General features: G+C 40.0%; 2 protein-coding genes across 4 annotated transcripts in view; one reads left to right on the plus strand and one right to left on the minus strand.

Annotated features, from left to right (window-relative positions):
* The window catches only part of LOC139446082 (heterogeneous nuclear ribonucleoprotein K-like), a 56506-nt gene extending 46322 nt beyond the window's left edge, over positions 1-10184 (minus strand). For both annotated transcript variants that reach the window (XM_071227396.1, XM_071227550.1), the window contains exon 1: positions 10090-10184. The gene's annotated coding sequence lies outside the window, so the exon portion shown is untranslated. The remainder of the gene's footprint in view (positions 1-10089) is intronic.
* A 202-nt stretch (positions 10185-10386) lies between these two features.
* LOC139445932 (DET1 homolog) lies at positions 10387-19648 on the plus strand. Of its 2 annotated transcripts, none has more exons than XM_071227287.1 (3): positions 10387-10405; positions 12524-14100; positions 19065-19648. In XM_071227287.1, the coding sequence occupies exons 2-3, from the start codon at positions 12530-12532 to the stop codon at positions 19255-19257; spliced, it is 1764 nt and encodes a 587-aa protein (XP_071083388.1). In that variant the 5' UTR covers positions 10387-10405; positions 12524-12529; the 3' UTR covers positions 19258-19648. The 2 variants fall into 2 exon arrangements, with proteins under 2 accessions (XP_071083388.1, XP_071083314.1); XM_071227213.1 differs by having other exon boundaries at positions 10392-10459.
* The last annotated feature ends 41 nt before the right edge of the window (positions 19649-19689 follow it).

Raw genomic sequence — 19689 nt, forward strand, 5'->3', positions numbered from 1 at the left:
GTGAAATTCATTTATTTGTTTGGTCATGAAAAGGTCACAATATCTAAAAATCATTTAGAAACATGTTTATCAGAACGAATTCAATCTATTGACAACCTCAAGGAACCATGTTTGATAATGATGTAACAATCTCATACCACAAAATAACAAGAAAGTTTCTCGAAAATAAACTTGAGATTAGTATTTGATCAAAGCTCATGTGTATTGTTCATTTATTTCTTAATACCAAGTCAGCACACAACTATTCGACATGTCAGACCTTTTGGTTGAAGAAAAACGAAATGAAAAAAAGAAAGAAATGTTCAACTTGAGTAACATTACCATTGCTATTAACAACTAGTGGCATCTATGACATATATACTGACATCTAATATCTATAAGAGAATGTTGATAGCTTTCAGAAATGATTAGCACAAAAAAAGGCCTCGGGTTTTGTGCAACTGATAGAAAATGTGAAACAGGGCAAGGGGAGAACCAGTTCATTGATTCAACCTCATGAATAAAAAATGACATCATTAATAAGAAAGCAATGGTAATTTCCCTAGTCCTTGGGTCGTGTTGAAGCCATCTTTCAGGTTTGGAGATAAATAATTGAAACAAGTACCAAGGAAGCTCTTAATTAACAGGACTTTGGTCCATTGACCCGAAATTAACTGCAGCTTCTGCCATCAAATTCCCTTCATTGTCGTGGGTGGAAAGGGTCAAATACACTATGTAATGGCATTATTCAGAACCAAATGTCCTTCTTTAACAAGTTTAGCAAGTTTAACGCATTCAAAGATTAACATTGGTAGAAATGCTACCCCACCCCCGACAAAGCTACATGAACAAATATATAATAAAAAAAAGAAATTGAATAAATAAATAAAAAACAAAACATAAACATGACTGATACAATTATCAAAGAAACATTCATCACATATTTTCCAATGTACCAACAGTGTTAATGCATTTATGACAAATCTGGAAGTAAACATGTTGATTTGTATTATACATGTGCGAAACATCTGTATTTATTTCCCTTCAGCAAGCCTCAGATGTTCAGATTAATGTCACATTTACACCAGCAATGTCTACTGATATAGTCAAAATCAAAGAAACTTCAAATCCCTCGCACTTTCCTGCACTACTACTAATCCTGTAAAATGCCAAATGGGGAAATTCAATGGTTGCCATAGTGATAAACAAATATTAAGGAAGTCTATAGAATTTCTTGACAGCAGCAAACATAACCATGTGACCTGAAGTGATTGCTTGTGTCCAATCCAGAGTTAGCATGGGCCTCTTAATGAGACATAAATTAGTATATTGTACCTCTTGACATTAACTTCAACTATGCACTTTGCTGGCACATTTTCAAATATGATTTATAAATAGAAGTTATAATAGAACATATATAACAAGAAATATCTGCAGGAAATTAAGTTTTTGCATGAGAATTAATCATTATTGTGATTAAGCTAAAAATTAAATTCTGCATAAACCTCTTTACAAATATATACTACTCAAAAACCTGATTTGTTCATATGTCCATAGTTAATTAGTCATGCCTGGTGGGTATTGCAACACACAGCCTTCCAGTTGTGGGTTTTCTTTAATATTTTTAGTAGCTTATTTTTGCAGGGGTTTTTTCTGCGCAATACCTCTAAACATACATGTAACATGCATAAGAAAAAATCTATGGTTAAAACTGAAGGGGTTCTGAGGCCCTTGAGGTTTGATGCTAGAGTACTTGAATCTTTATTTATTTACAACAGGGATATGACAAGAACCCCTGGACTTTCAGGCCTTATTAAAAAACACAGAGATGCATTACTATTATGTACGTCAACAATGATTATGTAAGTGAACAGTAACATGAAATACCCCTGCACAATGAACAGACACCTTAAAAGCCACACTCCAAAAAATATCTCAAAGCGACATGGCAAGCAGCAAAACAAAAAATTTCTACTCCTCAAAGACAACAATGGGTTCCAGGTGGGTGGGAGCACATTTGTTCTACACTACCTTCCTAAGTTTATAAACGCTATATTGTGGCATCTAACAGTTTCAGCCCTGCTTCACTGTCTGAGTCTCCTTGCACTTTTGCAGTGCTGGTGTAGAATACAGACACCACACATGGCATCCGGCATCTGAACTTTAACTGTTTCTACATCTGCAATAACATCTTGCATCAATTTGATCTGACGTGAAGAAAATACACCTTCAAACTAGTTCCACCCTTCATCCAGCACATACCTCACACTGGATCTACATATCATATTCACTGTGTGTTTGTTCAAGTAAAACAAGTTTCCTATCTTGTACATCCCAGGACCAATCTCGTTACAGACATAACAAAGTATAGTATTGTAAGATTAACTCAAGGATAGGATATTAGAGAAGAATGTCTTTGCAATTAACATACTGGTAATGGTTACTTCTTCATAGCTGCAGTAACCATACGTGTGCTGCTTCCTATGAACAATTTTGACTTGTCACTACACAGAGCTACAGGCTGTCGTATAGTCTTTTCCTAAAGATCCCTGATCCATATCTGCACATATTTATATGCTTCAGTAAAGTGCATGCGTCATGATCTAAAGATAAATGGAAGAGAATTCACTTCTGAAGACACTTGCCTTCAAATAAGAGTACTTCTTGTAGATTGTGCAGCAATATATTTACTTATTGAGTTGGAAACCAGATCAGTCAAGCTTTTTTTATCAGGACCTTCTCGGCAATTCCAACCCCCCCAAAAAACATGGAACATTGCATGATCGGAAATATAAGTACTTGTACACATATTTGAAGGCAAGTGTTTGAGGAAGCAAAAGGTGTTGCAGTTTTCATGGGATTATGATTCATGTACATCATGGCTGAATTGTTAGTGTGGTGTGTCCCAGATCAGGAATCTATAGGAAAACATTATGGAACAGCCCGTGGCTGTGTGTGGTGACAAGTCAATATCAAAATCGTTTATAGGGAGCAGCACAGAGATAAAGTTACTGCAGCTAACTTGTTCAGTGAATTATTTCTGACCAGATAAGACCACCAGGTGAGACTGTCAGAGATATCATTCTTAAGGGTTTTTTAAACTTAATCATACCATCTTTCAAAAACAAATAGGACAGTCAGATCCTTTGACCTGTCCGACAGGTAATAATGTCAGCGGTAAATACAAAAAACTATTAACTATGTTTCATGTAGTTAAAGGTATTTCACTGACTGAATGCCTGCAAGTCATGGATCCTGTATTCTATTTAGGAAATCCATATAAAACAAATTCTGAAACATGGACCATCAAGGAAAACAGCACATCCCACACTGGCCTTAATTAATATAAACTTAGTATTTCCTCTTTTGGCACTATGTCCTGACTGATAATGATGAAATCATTGGAAAAGATATGTAAGAACATTTTCACTGAACAGAAACCAGGACACCTCATAGCCATCTGCCAATGCAAACCTGTTTCGCTTTCTTCTATGTAATTCCTGCAATAATCAGTAAGGCTATGTGCATGAATGAAATAAACTCTCAAATTAATAAAATCTCTCATACTGCTGAATTGCAAAATGAGTGAAATGCACACATTAACTACCATTTCACTACAGTAAACATGACTAAAAGTAACTTTATCCAGAACATGACATGTATAAGTAACAATAAAAACATATGCGTATCTGCACAATTAGGAACATGCCTTACTTTTAGGAGCGCACAAAATCAGTTTAACAATTAGGATAAATTATTCATATCATTCAATATAAATAAGTCTCATGAAGCATCATCCACTTGTCAAATAGCTATTTCTAGGAAAGATGTAGACTAACATCTGGTCTCTGATATGAACTATTTCACAGAAAAGAAAGAGTTGCTAAACTACAGTCATAAAATATAATAAAAGGAGCCCAGAGACTTTATTCATTTTATGCAGTAATCTAGACTTTCCAAACAGTATATCACTTGCATTGGCTGTATTGGATATATTTGTTTCAGGGTCTGTATGACAGACCAGGAAAAATGTTACACTGTACATTACATCAGGTAATGCAACCATTCAGAAGGTATCATATGGTAGTCTACTGTCTTTTAAAGGTAATTATCAGCAACAATAATATTTCAACAATCCTGTTCAGTTGTTACAGATCAGTGCCAATTTATATCTGTGACATACCACAAACATCTAACCTGCAAATGAAACTAAAAACCCTTCATTGCAGGTTCCTACCATTCACATAATCAAGTTTTATGTTGCAATTTTCTACACATCAAACCTGTCATGTCATAAGCATGAACTGGTTTTTAATTTTTCTAATAACAACCTGTAATCACATATGAAAATTGGCTTCTCCTGTTCTGTAAATGCATTGCTCTCATGAAACAAAATGTCAAGAAGGCCTCAGGAGTTACTTCCCTTCCTCAGATTACTATAACTATCTCCAACTATGAGGTGAGGTGAAATGGGGTTTAACGCTGTGTCCAAGATTATTGCGCTTATATAACGATGTGCATGCACGTGTGTGTGTGGCTGCATGTACTAGTCCGGACTGATGCCGATTTATAGTGCTAGCCCACTGAGATGAATACCCCACTCAGGCACAGTATACTGACTCCGAGCTGACCAGTCCTTGTTTTAGCCCCTTAATGCTGATTGTCAACAAGTACAATCTTAACGTCTTTCAGTATGACGCGGCCAGGAATCAAACACTGGACCTTCTGCTCTCCAGCTGACGCTCTACCACTAGACCATGGAGGCAGTCTCCGACTATGAAGTTTACATGAACACAAATATGTTTCAGTATCCAAAAAGTAGGCATAGGCAGTTATTCACAGCGAGGAGGAGGAGAGCGGGCAAATCCTTGTTAAAATATATGTTACAAGATCTTGCTAGACAGGTTTGAAGCTAATATCACCACAGATTAGAATTGATTTTTTCCATTTCAGCTGAAACATCTTTGCAATGGAGCCTGGTCCATAATTTGGGGCTGTTTATGGGAGAAGCTATCATATTTTAGCAAATTTGTGGTCCTTAGAATTCTCATCCCTTATCACTCAAAAAGTTTGTGGTGTTTCTCTCAGAATATGAATTAAGAGGTTCGCCACAAGGCAAGAGAGTAGATCATGCATTATTTCAATTTCAGGGATAACCATAATCTTTTGCAAATATAATATATATAATCAGAAAAGCGTTACGCACTGACTTGATTGTGTGCTGACTTAGCAATGACTAAGAGGAAGCTATACCAGTGTTCCCGCTGGCTTTTGAAACTGCCACTCCTTGTGGACTGGCAACTCAAAAAATTACCAGTCCCCCCACCCTCCTAATTTTTACCAGTCCCAACTTTCCAACTTCAACAAATAAATAAACACATGAAAATTATTTGGTTTTAATTCTTTCAATTTCATGTTCAGTGCAAAGATGTCATCTCTGAAGTAACTTAGCTAGATCTATACGTCATTCACACAAACTTCAGTCACAATTTTCTCTTAATTTTTTAATATTTCGAGACGAAGTCGCTACAACTGGATATTTAACCTAGAAATAGACAAGGGGAAATCCTGATGGTAACAGACAAGCTGATTTGAAGAATGTACTTATATGAATAACAACAAAGATTTAAAAGTACCTTATTTGCCTGTCCACAGGGACTGTCAGTCACATGAATTACCGGTCCAAGCCTAATTTTACTGGTAGAAAACTGGTAATTACCGGTATACAGGAACACTGTATACCTACATTGTTTATTGTTAAATTGAGCTAATGGTTAGCTAACAGTTATACTCCTCTTAATGTTTTACGCCACACACAGCAATATTCCCGCAATATGATGATGGCCTGTTTATGATGAAACAACAATCCACATAAATCAGGGTATGATGTCATGCAATCAACCACATCACTGAGTTTGACCACCATGGGATGTTGGGGTCCTATAATAAACACAGAATAATCACAAGGCTGAAAATGAGCTTATTATGGAGTGTAGTAAAGTGTGAGTCTAATTCTGTTATTCCGCAAGGAGAGTGACTCAAAACAGTAGGAATAGTGCCTTCCCACTGACTCACTGTACCAGTTATTGACCTAGCCTAATATGATCTCACACTCCTCTTTGTTCATGCAAAATACTTCCTTAATCATGTTAATGCACTTTAGGTCAACCAGAAAATTAAAGTACTTTGAAGAAAGAAAAATAAATAAATTTATTTTCATATTTGTTGGGACAGAAACCTTCTTTCTTACAAGTTATTAATTTACATTTATTATTGTAAGAGAGCAAAAATACATTTTCAACATGGCAGCCAAGAATAACAGACTAAAAGAATTTGAGGGAAATACATAAATGTGCATGTTTTTATCCATTTTCTCAACATGCTCAAAAATGTGCACACTAGGAGATTTTTTTTGTTTTCCTATATCATGTATATATTAGCGAAGCACTTTATTATATATGTTGCTAAAATATTTCAAAAAGTTAAAAACAATTTGATATATATATATATAAAATTAAATAAGTGGAGTAAGATTGAACACAGTTTTAATAGGCTAGTGCTTTCAACTCGTACCACATACGAGTCTCATCAGGCCATAACTGAATTACGGACATGAAGTAGTAACATATAGTTACGTGACGTTATTTCTGTAAAACTTTTAAGGCTTCAGTTATTTACCTACCGGTATATATGCTTCAATAGTGAAGTGTGCAGCAGTCAAAAAATTGCTACTAGCTGACATTATTCTGTTTTTGGACAGTTAGATTAAATAACAGATTTTCTAAGAACCTACCTAAGCAAAAGTTAAATACTCCTAATACAGATCAGTGGACATCCTTGTTTAAAATGCAACTAAATACTTATTTTGTTGATTTGTTCAACACTTCAACCTTATTGTGACACCCAACTTTATACTTAATTTGTTCAACAATGGTCATTTTAAACTTTCAGATCAATTCAATTTAAGCAATGAATAAACACACCATTTACAGACCTCAAGGGCTAAAAATCTCATCTTTCAAACGATGAAAAACATACTCGGTTCCAAATGAGAGTCGGAATATCAATGATGTATATAAATTTCACATGGTATACTAAGACTGATATTCTTCCTTATCAGAAGAGACAAAAGTAGTGTCTGTCTAGTCAGGTAATGAGGTATCAAGGATTACTGCAGGAGCACAAACATTGTCCTGACCTAAAAATATTTCTGAAGAAATTACTTTCTCTATTAATGTGCATGTAGAAACAGATTCTCTGAAACATAAATATTACCTCATAATCAAACACAAGACAAATTGCTGATGTTACTCATTCCATTCTTAGAAAACTAGTGGCAATGCACTGTGGAGTACAGGCACATGTACATTCCAAATAAGTCTTATGTTATACAAATCAAACTTACAGCATGCCAACACCACAAGCCATTAAGTGCATTGAACAAAGGAAAGTATGGCTGTGTAATGTGGTCTTTTGGATGTGAGATATAGCTCAGTCTGATAAGAAACATAGTATCATATGTTATTAAACATTCATGTTTATTACCACCACATTTGGCAAAGCAGTTTCTAGGCAGTAAGATATGCTAAATTTCCAACATCTTAACAATGGCCTCATTGAGTATATTTTCTCAATCTAAAACCAAGATAACATCAGGTAGGTAGGTAAAAATGTGACAAACTGAAAGTAGGATATTCATAATATGAGATATTTATGTTGATAAAAGCATTCATGCTAAAATGCACAAACTTAAGTTCATGAATCACAATTTGACTGTTGCTGTTACATAAACAGCACGTATACTTGGCTTGCTAACTTCATGAACTTAAAAGCTGTTGACATCTCACATATTTCACTAAAATAATAATTCTGGCATATTTCTCTTTTGAATAATGAATAGGTTACACAACAAAGATACTGAGCGGCATATTTTGGATCGAAATGAATGGGAAAGTTAGTGAAAAACATGATAAACGGCATTTGTACATTATCATTTCTTATTGACATAGTTATCAAGAGTATATAACAGCATCAATGTCATCTATTGATACTTTTTACTGTTCACTTGACCATAGCCTATTGCATTAACAGTTTGGTCCATCATTACACCCATTATCAGGAAGAACTGTTCTTGTAGTGAGTGAGTGAGTATGGTTTTACGCCGCTTTTAGCAATATTCCAGCAATATCACGGCGGGGGACACCAGAAATGGGTTTCACACATTGTACCCATGTCGGGAATCGAACCCGGGTCTTCGGCGTGACGAGTGAACGCTTTAACCACTAGGCTACCCGACCGCCCCAACTGTTCTTGTAACTATATCCCTTATAAAGGATCACAGCCAGGAAGAACAATTTGAAAGCATTCACTAACCCAGCTAGCGTTACCTTACCACCTTTCTAATAAGGCCTACGTTGACATAAGTTGTGGACACAAACAAATTGTCTCTTTTACACTTTTTGTTTTTCAAATTAAATTTTGGTTAAGTATTTGTAATTAAGTATGCCCTACAGTCCCAAGTCATAATTTATGAAATAGATCTGCAAACATAGCGTTTTTTCTGGTACAATACACATAAGAATTACTAGCTTTATACATCACGTACATTGTCTACTGTCTAGATATAACATAAATCTGCCCAAGCAAACCACAAAGTGCTGTAAAACCTGCAAGTGGCACATATACACAAGATATATACACAAGATATATACACAATTGTTTGAACACAATCATGAACATGATGAACATGTAATTGTAGAATTCAACAAAACAAGATTAATGATGGCACATATCTTTATTTCATCTTCAGATGATGTATCGCTTGAAAGGAATGTGAATGTTAATTGGCAAATTAATAATAATAATAATTCATTAAAACATATGCATACATAAAACACCTAACTTTGTATTTGCTTAGTCTGGCTGATTCCAAGTTGTGCCAAACATGACAAATGGTCTTAACTGTGTTCTTGAAAACAACACAAGGAGCAAAGTAGACACAATTTATGGATAACAACTTTTTACATAACTGTAAAGGCACTGTTTCGGTATAGATCTTTATGCCGTTGTCAAGCAAAACTGAATGCTGAACATGGTACAGAATATATATTAATATAAATTGAAATTGAAATACAAGGGGATACAACCCCCTAAGACCTTAACAGCACGAAAAGCCTCAATCCTTGTCAATACAAATCTAATTGATTTATTGCAAAAGAAGTCCTTCGGTAGATAGATAGTGTTTGGACTGGCAATGTTTAGATGTGTGCAACGTCAATAAATATCTAATAAACTGCACTCCTTTGCATACTTATGAAAACTACCACTACTACTGTCAATGCTTGTCGAGAACGAATGTTCATTGCGAACCCCATGACAAATAGAGAAATCTGAAGAAGCCAAAGAAACTATTCATATAATCATGATAATACCTGTGATCTTAACACTTAAAGTTTGGGTTGTCCTGGAACCACTGTTTCCATAATCATTTATAAGTGGAAAGTCATGCTTGGTATGGTCCCAATATTAAAACGTTTTACGGGGAGCAGACAAATAGGCTACGTTCCAAGGGAAGTAACCCATAACGTACCTGCTACAAGGAAGTAAATATTCCTCAAATCCAAGTACCAACGTCAAATAATACCATTTTCACACACGCAAATTAACTTTGAACATATTAACGCTTCCCTCAGAATACCAAATGAACATTCGGCGAACATTCTTCATAAAAAGAATCAAATGATTTCACGAATCATCATAAAATGGACATTTCAAACATGCAACAACATGAAAATTCAAATGAATGGATATTTTGTCAAGAATTTATTAATTGACTTTGATGCTACAATACTCATTAACATTCATTAAGAATTCGAAAGCACATGTGAATTCAAAGAAAGTGTTTCCGTAACAACAAAATAGCTTACGGGAAGAATACAAATTGTTATTTCAATTTAGCACATGCAAAGGATAGCTTTTCAGTTAGTCTAATGGCGTTTGTAGGCCTCGCTAGGTAAGTATCATCTATCATGCTCGATCTGATAAAACACTACCATTTGGTTATAATGAGGGGTTAGTGATTATTGGACTTGATTATATCGCAACTCTTACCGGTTTCTGAAAAATTAATTTTGAGTTTTTCAATTTCCGTCTAGCAAACTCTTGACCAAAAATGGCTGCCGCGTGGTTGACCTCTCGCATGGGGATTGACCTTTACCCTAGTCTGAAAGATACGGTCGTTTTTTTCTTTTATAGCCAAAATCAAGATTCAGTTTGGTTCTAATATATCATATGGTATTAATAGAATAAAAACATATAAAAGTTTCTGAATGGTGCCCTACATGCATGGAAACATTAAATGTGTGTGGTTAGGTCTAGTCAAACTCGGGTAAGTAAACATACCGCCAGTCAAGATGAAAGTTGCAAGGTGTGGATATGTGAACGATTTAGACTTAAGTTGGTCGTCCTCGCAAAACAAAATGTTAGTAGAGCTTGTTACCTAGATTATTGAATGAGTATTGTTGAAGGCAGCGAATTTTGGAACGTATAACAAATAGGCCTAGGTGAACTTGGGCCGATCTTGATGTTGTTGAAGTAAACTTGTGGCCACAGTACCAGGAGATGCTCTGCTGATGTTGCTAGTCTTGATAACAACACTCCTTATCCAACATTTAACGTGAAGGGTTGAAAAAACAAGACCCCATTATTTAATCTGTTGCAAGAGAAAATAGAATTTTCTTCTGGACATAAAAATTGGGACAGTTGATTCTATCCCCAATAATTGCTTGAATCATAGTTCATTGACATAGGGCCTAATACCTTGTTGATGTGTGTCATTTTGCCCAGATGACAGGACTTGTTGTTCATGCAATCATCCATTGGTTTGGCCTAGCACAAATTTCATTATTTCCCACCAACTACAGTCGTTAATTAGGTGCAGTGCTGTTTATTCTCTGTAACAACGTTTCAGGTGTACTTCTTGTCCCATCATCAGGTGAATTCTAAATAAGCAACTTGAATTGGTATATATAATGCTGGAATGTTTTCACATGGTGTGATTAATGTACAAAGATTACAATAAAAAGCCAACAGGATTAACGGAAGATTAAGTACAGTGCATATTAGTGCTGGGATGAATGTAATACCCACATCCCTATTACCTGACCCTACCTGGGTAGTATACCCGCTGTTGGTGTCAAGAGATAGGTACAAAATGTCCGATTGGGAATAGTTTGACAGTAGCCCTGGCAAAATGTATTTAGATACACGTATAATACGATGTGGTCATGCATACACTGAAGTTGACTGAAGTTTTATCTTTGTTCAAACATGTAAGGCGGAAGGAATGTGTTCATAGTCATGAAGAAAAGCGAATATTAGAGACTTAAAGTTGTTGTGTAACCATTGTGAATTTTTGTCATGAAACAATATATCACTTGACCAACCACGGGTCAGGGTAGTCCTGTGGGTACCCGGGTCCTGCTCAGTACCCACCCGATCCGAATTACCTGTCCCAACAGAAGTGCATATGTAGTGATGGCGCTGGATGTTATAACAAAGACGTCACTATGGTAACAATAAGACTATCAAGATATCCATTTGCGATTTATTAGAAGGTTAAAGAACAGTAGGGCGAGGAATGTTTTGTTGGTTGGTTTAAGGAATGTTGGTTTGTTCTTACTTTGTTGCTGGTCGAAGATTTTGGAAAAAAAATGCTCTTCAAATGGACATGTCAGTGGTCAAAATAAAATGTGAACAAAAATCGAATTGAGTCTTCTGGGCAGTAAAAAAACTACTTTGTATCCCTTCAGGTGAATGAACAGGTGATGACAAGGTCAACTAGAATGTGAAATTTGCAATATAACCTCTTAGACATAATGATTTTCCATTTAAATTTTATTTCTTGTTCTGCTAGGTATTGTTTTATTTGCAGTTGTGGTTTCTCATAAACTAAGTTGGGAACTGCAATCAGCTGTACAAACATTCTCCTGGATCTATAGTGATCCACTGTGCAGAGTTGTGTCCCTTGGTCATGCCAGAAACCTATGATTGTGGATTCGAATCCTGGTTTGCCCTGATTATGTTTCTAGGTTTGTCAGCACCATACCCCTGCTTGTGGGTTTCACCGAAGTGGCAAACGTCTGAGACCTATATCACTTCGGGCTTTCCTCCCACATTAAGCAGACACGCCATGATATAACTGGAATACTGTTAATAGTTGTGTTAAACCAAACTCACTCACTCACCTAATGTGTTATTTCAAATCTGAATTGGAGTTAAGCGGCCCCTTTGCCCCATTTTTACAATCAAATAGCTATAATTATAACCTACAAGCAGTTTCACGATGAAAGTCAAGATTAACCATGCAGCTTTCACTCGTATTGGGATGTTATTAGTTTTCACCAATCTATCAGTATTACACCTGGTTGTATATTTGATAAATGTTATTTCTTGCCAAGAGAAAACAAATTTTGAGCAACATATTCATCCTGGTGGAAAGACAAAAGTAAAAAGTAAAAGTAATGGGATGCCACTTTTCTTGCAGGTAGCAATGAACCCTCAGTCTTGTGAGGTGCAGATGAGAGCAAGAAACTGGATGTCGAATGCAGCCAAGAGTGTTCCGCTGGACCTTTTCAATGATGAGGCCGATATTTTTGCCTTTGCTGACAGACCAGCACCAACGGAAGAACCGGGAATACGCTTCCGTAAGATTCCAAATCAGAATGTTGTGCATCGTTTGATGAACAGAGAAATTCATGCAGCAAAGTCAGGAAATCAATTTCATCAGGCAAGAAAGTTTTACACCAATGTTTTTCCAAATTACACAGTCATCAATGTTGAGAAACCACCATGCTTCCTTAGAAAGTTTTCACCAAGTGGGCGCTACTTTATAGCATTTTCATCAGACCAGACATCAATAGAAATATATGAGTTTCAAGGGTCAGCTTCAGCCGAAGATCTGATCAGTAATCACAAAGGCGATGTTCTATCAGTGTCCTCGGATCAGGCATCGCAGCAAGTTCGTAATGAGTTGTTCGAGAGATTCTTTAAGTTAAGACATACAACAACTGTTGCCCAGAATGGAGAACATTTGAACCGGGAGTGCAGTTTGTTCACCGACGATGGTAACTATGTCATCGTCGGGTCAGCTGTGTATCTCCCGGAAGACCCTCACCCTCATTTCCATGACATGTACCGCAATAATGAGTCTGTCCCGCCAAACCAAAGGTCACCATTGGAGGACTATTCCTTGCATCTTGTGGAGCTTGAGACGGGAAGACTTTGCGACCGGCGCCGCTTCAAGTGTGATAAGATTTTCCTGTCACACAACCAGGGCCTGTACTTGTACAAGAACACTCTATCGGTTCTGTCTGTGCAGCAGCAGACAATCCACATCTTTCAAGTGACTGCTGATGGTCAGTTTGTAGATGTCCGAAGCATCGGCCGCTTCTGTTATGAAGATGATGAACTCCTCTACAGACAGGGCTTGGACCCTCGCAATCGCAACCATCCCCGCAGTGAAGAAACCGTCAATTCACTCAAACACAGACTGTTAGTGTTCTTGTTTAACAGGGCCAGACATGAAGGTACATTGTATGCTCTCAGGAAATTCTATCAGTACTTTGATCAGTTCAGAGCACTGCGAATGTGGAAGATGCAGTTGCTAGATGAGAACCATTTGCTGATCAAGTATGCCAGTGAGGACGTTGTTACACTCCGCATCCCGGATCCAAACTCACAACCATCGTTTTTCATTGTCTATAATATGATCACAACTAAAGTCGTATCTGTGTTTGAGAACACATCAGAAGAACTTCTTGAGCTATTTGAGAATTTTTGTGACTTATTCCGCAATGCCACGCTGCACAGTGAAAACCAGTTCACATGTTCGGTGTCCAGTAACATCTATGCTTGGCAGATCCAGCAGAGATTCAAACAAACGATCATCAATGCCAAGTTTGGAGGCCGTGTGGAGGCGATTCGACGTTTGCTAGCCCAGCTTCCAATCAGTGCACAGTCGTATAGCAGCTCCCCCTACCTGGATCTGTCCCTCTTCAGCTATGATGACAAGTGGGTGTCTGTGATGGAGCGACCCAAGGCATGTGGAGATCATCCCATCAGGTGAATAAGAGGCTCTCTGCCCATAGGTTTTATTTCAATACAGAGTCTTTAGGTTTGGGAATTGAAAAAGTAGGATGTTTCTGTTTCAATTTTGGGTCACTGCAGCTGAGGGTCTTATTTAAATATGTCAGTAATCCAAGTAACAATACCATGGCCTATAAATTGTACACAATACAAATTTCAAAAGGAAATGAAAATATTTTTGATTGAAACAGTGAAACCATTTAATTTTAAGATTTTGAGATCCTCAAAACATTTCAAGGCACGCACGGTACCAGCATAACCAATATAGGTCTTTTATAGTGCCAAGATAACCTAAACGTTTAATGCTCATGATGTTTAGTTTTTTCTTGATATTTTATATTTTGAAGTTGATTGTTTCGGAGCATGCTCTTAAATTCTTTACAAATGCATTTTTGGCATTGTGAACCTATCTGACTGAAATTTGGCATGTGCATTACTTGTTATAGTGACATCATAATTTTTTACTAACCTGCATTACTCCGTAATGCATATGACTGCTTGAAGAAGTTGTTCCAACAAGCTGAGAGGCCACCCGTCACATAGCTCCCACGTGACCAAAGGAAGTAGCGTCATGGATCCTCACATTACTCTTGTCACTTGCTGAGTGAAGACCTGTTTTTCAACTGTTGCATAAACTTGTTCAAACCCTCATGTGTTTGCTCCTTGAGTTAATGTTTATTGTCTTTGTGTTATGCATACGGTTTGCATTTTGTACATTCTATGTTTGATATCATGTGCATAACATTTTTTTAACCTGCTGGCTTTTTCTTTTAAGAAAACAAAAGCCATTTTGAATATTTTACGTGGCCAGCAAGTTATGAACTGGCCTCCGTTCTATATTCTTCTTGCTTGGTGATTTTACACTGCTTCATTGCAGATACCATGCCCTCCTGCTAAAAGGCCTGTAATATATTGGCGTGGGATCCCCACCCCCTGTGCCTTAATTGTACATGTCAATGCCTCCAGGGTTCACGATGTAAAGACTGTCTCCCACTTCCCCCAACAGCTTTCAGATAGTACCTCCTTGTGTCAAGAAAACAGAGATCTCAACAGGCCAGGAAACACCGGCACAAGATGTCTGATCTATCCGAGAATTCGCCAACTACTAGATCGGCCATGTCAGACAACAACCAGTCTCTACCCCGAGCACCCTGACGACCACTACGACATCTATCTTTACGGCGGCCACAACCATGAGGCCGGCGTGGCGCTCTCCTACCCAATGGCACCTATCCAATCCACAGGACAGACGCATGGCTCCCAACAGGCGCCCCCGCCTACGGCACTGACACTTATGATAGAAGCCTCTCTCCTCCAGTAAATCCAGTACTTAAAGGCCATGCAGATGCCAACCTCTACAAGTGCCACCCATAGCGCCTCTGCAGACGCCTCCCCTAGCGCCTATACAGACGCCTATCCACCAAACAGCACTTTTAAAGATGCCCGCGCCAGCGCCTCATCAGACGCCTATACAGATGCCATCTCTGTCATCGGTCGTTGATGTCCCATCTACCTCTCGTTACTCCTTGGACTCAGCTTCCCCAAGTTCGTCCTTACGTCGGAGTGACAGTCACAGACCGTACCAACTCCTGGGAGGGTGCCTTCATCCCTTGTCATGACGACATCCCAAAGTATGGCGACACCTACCTTGGCCTAGACCAGGTTGCAGACTGGTTGGCGGATAGACTAGAGACAGTCACTCCCTTTCCAGGCCTAGAGGTCGATAGCAAGACAGCCATCCATTCGGACCTTACCTCACTCACTCTAGACCCGCTGATCAAGGACATGATTTTGGCCCAGAAGACTTCAGCAAACTTTCTCTGACTGTCCTTCAGACCCCCATGCTATGAACGAGGCGACTACCCAGTCCACTCTCTCCAGGTTGTGGACCACGCTCATGCTTCAGATGAGGAACTGCTCCGCATGACTGGGCCCAACCGCTCCACCTCAGTACGAGTTTCTGACAATAATCTCGCCTAAGTGGAGACCAAGATTCTCCACACTCTCAGGCCTCTCTCACTTATGGCGTCGTCCTCCAGAGCCATTCTCCAGGACTTGTTGGAGGTTAACCCTCATAGGATAGACAACCTGACCACCCTCGTATCGTACCTCCAGCAACAAGTCGAGCATATTCGCTCCCATTTGCGCGCCGCCCTGATTAAGCATACAACCTGGGCTACCTTGCTCCCATCGGACTGGGACCCAGAGTTCAAGAGAGATCTCCTTTGTCAACCATGATTCTCTCCTGACCTACTTAACGGACAGATCTCCAAGACTCACTCCCGAGTCTCAGCCTTTGTGTGAGACGAGAAGTCTCTCAAGGCCTTGGCTAGGGTGTCACAGCCAGCCTTCTCTAAGACATACCAGCCATGACGCAACTCCCTCCAGCCCAAGGGGCAGGGCTCCACCTGAACCTCTCAGGGCAAAGGTAAAGGCAAGTCCTCGGGCTCATACCAGTCCCGCCGTGGCCACTCCAAGGGAGGAGGCGCCGACTTCAGGGACTTCAAGTGAATCGCCAGACAGGCATGACTGGGACCTCCCACCCCCAGTCGTCCAAATTGTCAACATTATAGTAGGTGGGACACAGGGTCGATTCTGGCAGAATTAGGAGATCCTGGGGTCACCAACATCCTCCGACACGGGTACAAGCTGGCTCACAAGCTTCTCAAGTCGTCCCCTATAGCGGACACCTACCCCCTACTCAATAGCAGCTTCAAGATGACCACGCTCAGGCTGCTGTGATCCCGGATCCAGGCACAGGATGTGCTCATCAACCTGGATATCGAGGACGCCTGCCTACATGTCCCAATACATCCCGACGACCATAAATACCTCCGATTCATCATCATGGGAGTCCATTACCAATGGGCAGCCCTCCCTTTTGGAATTTCTTTCTTTCGCTTATCTTGGCCAGCTCTCGGAACCAGGGAATGACTCACTTGGCCTTACTCCTTCAACAGACGTTCCGATTCTTTCACCTGATGGATCGTCAGGGGTTCCAGGTCCAACACGATCAAGGCTGCCGAAACATCCTAGCCGATGCTCTATCTTAGCCAGGCAAGGTCGCCATACAGAGTGGAAGCTCCACCCAGATGCCTACGCTCTTGCATGTCGAGACCACGGTCTTCCCAACATTGACCTATTTGCCACCAGCCCGAACAGACCCCTGGGAAGGACTAACAGTGTACGCTTTTCCGCCCCCTTGTATTCCTTGCCAGGGTCATCCAGAAGATCAGATCGCGCCCTGGTGGCCGGCGAGGGCTTAGTTCCTTGACCTCTATGAGCTAGCCGACTCCAACCTGCTGCCACTCCAAGATTGGCCAAACCTGCTGATCCACCCTCACAGCAGGCAGCCACACCCAGGACCAGACAAGTTATGTCTTCACGTCTGGTCCATTTACAGAGAGCGCTGAACGCCAAAGGCTACTCGGCCAGAGCGGCAAAGGCCATCACGATGGCCCATCGCCCAACCACCAGGAGCCGCTATGACAACAAGTGGCAATCCTTCAAGAGCTTTTGCAGGGGCAAACAACAAGACCCTACTACTGCATCACCTCTATTCCTGGCCAAGTACATGCTCTATCTCAGAAGCTCAAGGGTAAAACCATCACGACCTACCTTGTGGTACTCAACTCCGTACTGGCAGTTCCGGAAGATCGGCGCATGACGAAAATTCCGGAATTACAGGCTCTGCTCCGCTCATTCATGTTGGAAGACCAAAATCACCCAGCTTGGGACTTGAACGTCATTCTCACCTCGATGAAAGACGCACCCTTCGAGCCGCTACAATCTGACGGTCTTACTACTGGCACTAGCTACTGCAACGGAAGTCAGCCGCAACACGATCACCCTCTGGCTACGAACCATCATTCTCGAGGCCTACGAGATTGAGATTGGCCCCCCACGCTCCAAAAACCCGCATGAGATCCAGGCACTCGCCTCCACAATGGCGCTACACAGCAACTGCTCTCTATGTGCCATCATGGAGGGGTGTTTCTTGGGTGTCCTCGCCAGTCACTACCTGTGAGACGTCGCATTGGAGGATGTGCAAGGCACTCATAGTTTTGGTCCATTAGTAGTGGCCCAACAGGCCACCACTACTAAACGCCACTGACCTCGCCTCAAAGTCCAGAGCCGGCCTCTCGACCTCCTCTGGCTTAAATGCCCTGGACTAGAGGGTTCATGGCCCACTTGCATACAGCTTGGTACACCAATCTAAAACTTTAACTTGAGAGAGTTATCGTCTATGGCTGCGTAGTACCTTGACACACCGCATACCTGACTCTTGGTTCCCATCCATGAAATGGTCATTGATGCCGACCATACAACCGAGGACCTGCTGAGGGAAACGGTGGTTCCCATACATGGATTGGTCACTTGAAGCCGACTACACAGCCGAGGATTGGCTGAGGGAACAGAGATCTAAGATGAAAGTCCAAATCTGAAGATATGCCATAAAGATGCATTAAGGCGTAATGCAGGATAAGTAAAAAATCCAGTTAAATCCTAGATATTTTTTTATATTTGTATACTTATCCTGCATTACTGCATCTAAAGAGACCCACCCATCCCAGAGCTGCCTCCCCACGATGCCTTCCGATGTCCGGACTCCAGAGTAATGTGAGGATCTGTGACGTCACTTCCTTTTGTCACGTGGGAGCTATGTGACAGGGGTGTCCTCTCAGCTTGTTGGAACAACTTCTTCAAGCAAAGACCTTCACACAGCTCTTTTCTCTGTCAAGAACAAGCAGTAATATGCATTAAGGAATAAGGCAGGATGAGTATACAAATATAAAAGATATCACTAGTTTTGTCCAAATCATTAGGATGGATAAGGGAAACATCTCTACATCAGGTAAAAAGCAAATGTGAAAAATAAGTCCCTGCTATGGAACACAATCTTCATGATGATTGCTCCACTGTCCTTGTCTTGTCTTCAGGTTCTACACGCGAGACTCTGGGCTGTTGATGTTTAAGATCTACGCAGGAGTGCTGAGCCGCAACCCGCCTCCCGCTGCAAGACGCCTTGTGGCCTTCACCTTTCATCCCAGTGAACCATTTGCAATCAGTGTACAGAGGACTAATTCTGAATATGTTGTCAATTTTCACATCAGACATTGTGTTTCCAGCTGACAGGTAACCGCTTCCTAGGAGGTTAGAATTCTGAGATTGTACCCATTTTCAGATACCATGTTCAAATGCAAATTAATCCTTGTTGTTTAATGAGAAAAAACTTTTGGTTTTACAGTGAAGCACTGATAATCCGGAAGATAGCCACCGCAGTGAAATAGTTCAGATTGACAGGTACAAAATAATACATAAATAGATGTCCCCAACAAAACACATGACGAACGGTTTTCTGATAAACATGCTTCACTGAACATTTGGTACAATTAAAGCAGTAACGATGACCATTAATGTAAACACCAGTTTCTCCATATGGTCATAGTCGTGAAGGACTTGAAGCTTGTACATCCACCATGTGTTCCTGTCATTGATTACAATCGCATTAAATAAATGTCTTGCTGCTCACAAGAGCAATGGTCATGTTCTGTCTTGTTATCA

Source organism: Haliotis cracherodii, unplaced genomic scaffold (genome assembly GCF_022045235.1).
Source record: "Haliotis cracherodii isolate W230 unplaced genomic scaffold, xgHalCrac1.p SCAF_1, whole genome shotgun sequence".
Taxonomy (NCBI): domain Eukaryota; kingdom Metazoa; phylum Mollusca; class Gastropoda; order Lepetellida; family Haliotidae; genus Haliotis; species Haliotis cracherodii.

Excerpts from the sequence above, each read along its gene's own strand:
- LOC139445932 (XM_071227287.1), top strand. The coding sequence starts at position 12,530 with ATGAACCCTCAGTCTTGTGAGGTGCAGATGAGAGCAAGAAACTGGATG. Across the intron at positions 14,101-19,064 it reads TGTGGAGATCATCCCATCAG|GTTCTACACGCGAGACTCTG; the intron begins GTGAATAAGAGG and ends TCTTGTCTTCAG.